The sequence below is a fragment of the Terrapene carolina genome, unplaced genomic scaffold, assembly GCF_002925995.2.
Source record: "Terrapene carolina triunguis isolate 2854851 unplaced genomic scaffold, T_m_triunguis-2.0 Scaffold139, whole genome shotgun sequence".
NCBI lineage: Eukaryota > Metazoa > Chordata > Testudines > Emydidae > Terrapene > Terrapene triunguis.
The window spans coordinates 15033315-15036507 of NW_020664490.1; the positions used below are offsets into that span (position 1 = coordinate 15033315).

The 3193-nt window shown below is 50.9% G+C and overlaps 1 protein-coding gene across 2 annotated transcripts in view; it reads right to left on the minus strand.

The window, feature by feature from the left end:
* Positions 1-3193, minus strand: part of WDFY2 (WD repeat and FYVE domain containing 2) — a 113199-nt gene that overhangs the window by 12281 nt on the left and 97725 nt on the right. For both annotated transcript variants that reach the window (XM_026653422.1, XM_026653423.1), the window contains exon 10: positions 1695-1825. In XM_026653422.1, coding sequence (XP_026509207.1) covers positions 1695-1825 — 131 coding nt within the window. The remainder of the gene's footprint in view (positions 1-1694; positions 1826-3193) is intronic.

Sequence of the window (3193 nt, forward strand, 5' to 3'; positions counted from 1 at the left end):
CTCCCTGTCCCCTGACTGCCCCAATCCCTCTCCACACCCCTGCCCCCTGACAGGCCACCCCAGAACCCCCACCCCATCCAACCCTCCTGCTCCCTGTCCCTTGACTCGCCGCGCTCCCTGCCCTGCCCCACCCCAGCTCACCTTCGCTCTGGCTCTGCCTGCTCCCCTGAGCGCGCAGCCGCCCCGCTTCTCCGCCCCGCCCCCGGCTTGCCTTGAATCAGCTGTTCGGCAGCAAGCCTGGGAGGGAGAGGGCGAGAAGCGGAGCGGAGTGGCGCGCTCAAGGCAGCAGGCAGAGGCGGAGCGGAGGTGAGCTGGGGCGGGGAGCGGTTCCCCTGTGCCCCCCCCCCCCCGTTAACTGCTGCGGGCAGCCCTCCCCGCGCCCCCCTGCCCCAGCTCACCTCTGCTCTGCCACCTCCCCTGAGCGCTCCGCTTCTCCCCCCTCCCTCCCAGGCTTGCCGCGCAAAAGTCTGGGAGGGAGGGGGGTGGAGGGGAAAAGCGGCGCGCCCGGGGGAGAAGACGGGGCCTGGGATTTGGGAAAGGGGTTGGGATGGGGGCGGAGCCGGGAGCGGGAGGGGTGGGGGGGGCGAGCACCCACTGGCTACAGTCAGTCCCTATGCCCCACGCAGCGCTGCCGGCGTGCTGAAGCTGCGGGGGAGGGGCTTTTGCTGCCGGAGCGGCCCCAAGTGAGCGGCTCAATCCGGCGCGGCTGCCCTGTCAGCCGCTTTTGGGTCTTTAGATAGCCATCTGAGGGGAAATCCCGGACATTTTTAAGCTTTTTACAAATTCCCCCCGGACGGCTATTTAAAGACCCAAAAGCCGGACATGTCCGGGGAAACCCGGACGGATGGTAACCCTAGTCATGTTAGGCAGGGAAATGCAGTCCATTATGGTGGCCAACTTTGTAAGTACGTCTGTGGCAAGGCAGGCTGGGAGATGTAGTTCACAGTCTCTCTCCCCACAGGGGGATTTTGTGACAAGGCAAAATGTGAAAACAGCTCCCCTTTCATATTCAGGAAGAGCATATCAGGAAAGAAACAGGTAGGATGAAACAAGGGCTGTTTAAAATCCACTGCTGGAGGATTCTTCTACTTTGCACCACCCCTTTAGAAATGACTCTTCATATTCCAGTTTTTGCTAACTGTGTCCAACTACGTACTGCAGTCTTGGTAAAAGCCACAGTTTTAGCTTCAGGCAAAATAAATCCTTTATTTTGCATAAAAATCCCTCTCTCTCCAAACTCCATTTCTGGGGGCATCCCCAGATACAAGACAGATGTGTACCACAAGTCCTGGTATTCCAAACAGCAAGACACTGTACCAAGTTACACACAAGAAAGAGAAATTAGGAGCTAATAAAATGAATTCCTCTGGCCGCCAGAATGTTTTTGTTGCTCTTTCCTAAACTCCTTCCAAACTGTCTCTCTCTTTCTAGTAATGAGGTATGCAGAACTGAACACAGCAACTGAGTAACAAGAACACTATAGTCATATAAAGGAGGATACTAATTCCCGTCTCTACATAGACCTATGGAGACTGATGGCCTGACCTGTTAAAGGAGAAAGCACTTTATACAGCTCTGTGACACTCCCATCTGGTTGACTCTGAGCAGAGTGCAGTATACAGGAGTACAGCTTGAGGAGTTCTGTAACTCATTAAGCCTCCTCTGAGGCAACTGGGCTCATAGTTCAGACTCACTCCTCATCCGTTATCGATTCGTGACAGCTATCGCAGACTCTCACTTCAAACTCAAATCCCATCAGTGGTATGGAGGAGCGCTTAGAGCTGCATTTGCCACACACTGCTTTCCCACACTTCCGGCAGTGATGCTGAAAAAGGCAAGCCAAAAAAGGATTGGTCAGAATGGAAAAAGCAAAGCACAGCTGTGATCTCCTCTTAACTTCACCCATTCGCCTCAGCAGAACTCACCTGGGGCCACAGCAAGTTCTCTGAACCCCCATTCAGGGCAGAAGGAGAAAAAGCTGAATAGTAGGAAAAAACTAGTCTCAATTTTGCATTTCATTACCTTTCACTAATAACTACATCCAGCTAAGCATCTGGGGTAAGCCAGCTAACGATGGCCAAATGGGGGCACTGTGGCCTAGTTGACCGAGCACTGAACTGGGACTCAAGAGCTGGGTTCTGTTCCCGGCTCTGCCTCCGGCCGCTGGGTGACCTTGGCCAAATTGCTTCTTCTATACCCATTTCACAGATGGGGAAGTGAGGGACAGGGATACTGACCTTTCTAGAGCACTTTGAGAGTGGTGGATGAAAAGAGCTACATGAGAGCTAGTTTAATTATTATGCGGTGAATTTAGATCACAGCTATTTTACTTACTTACGTCGGTATCACTAGCTCGAGTAAAGATCTTTGAAACCTTTTCTCAGCCTGGTATTTTGATCAGGCAAAAATCCTCTGACTGGATATTCTCTTTTGTGCGGGGGGAAGGGTATTCTCATTACCGTGTGGGCGAATCAACGCGTGCAAGCCACATTAGTGTTACGAGAATTGCCTGTGTATCATTAGGAGACCACTATCCTTTTATCAGTATTGTACAATTACATTCAGGACACTGGGCGAATCCTTCTGCCTCCTCAAATATGATCTGAGATACAAACACACATGTAAACATACATTCCTGACAGGCAGCTCAATGTGGTCCCTTTTGCCACTTTTTCAGTCTCAACAAAAGGACCAGGAATACATACCTTCAAGCAAAGCGAAACAGAGTAGGATCTCACACTGAGCTGGGCTCTGGGATCATGTATTAGGATTATAGGGGACAGCGAGTTTCCCCTCCCTGCTGGCTTTGTAACACTGGTTACTGTTGGAGGGCCAGATAACATCTCCGTGTTAAACTGAATGCCTGACATCGCCCATGTAAACACTGTCCATCTAAAATCAAGTGAGCAGATTCTCCTCAGCTTTTACAGTCCTTCCTAATAAAACAGGCCTGGAAATGCCTTTGGCAATGTGACAGTTGCTACCTAACACTGTCCATTTTTCTCACACTGCAAACTGTAGACCAGTGTTGCTAATAACTCTGGGCAGTTGGAACAGCAATTATGGACATTTGCCTTGGAAGGGAAAGCAATGACCTTTTTAGTACACTATTATACTGGTTCCATTAGAATCTTCAGAAGTGAGCTTTGGGCCACGTTTGTTTGTACAGAATATTCCTGTTGAGATTAAATGA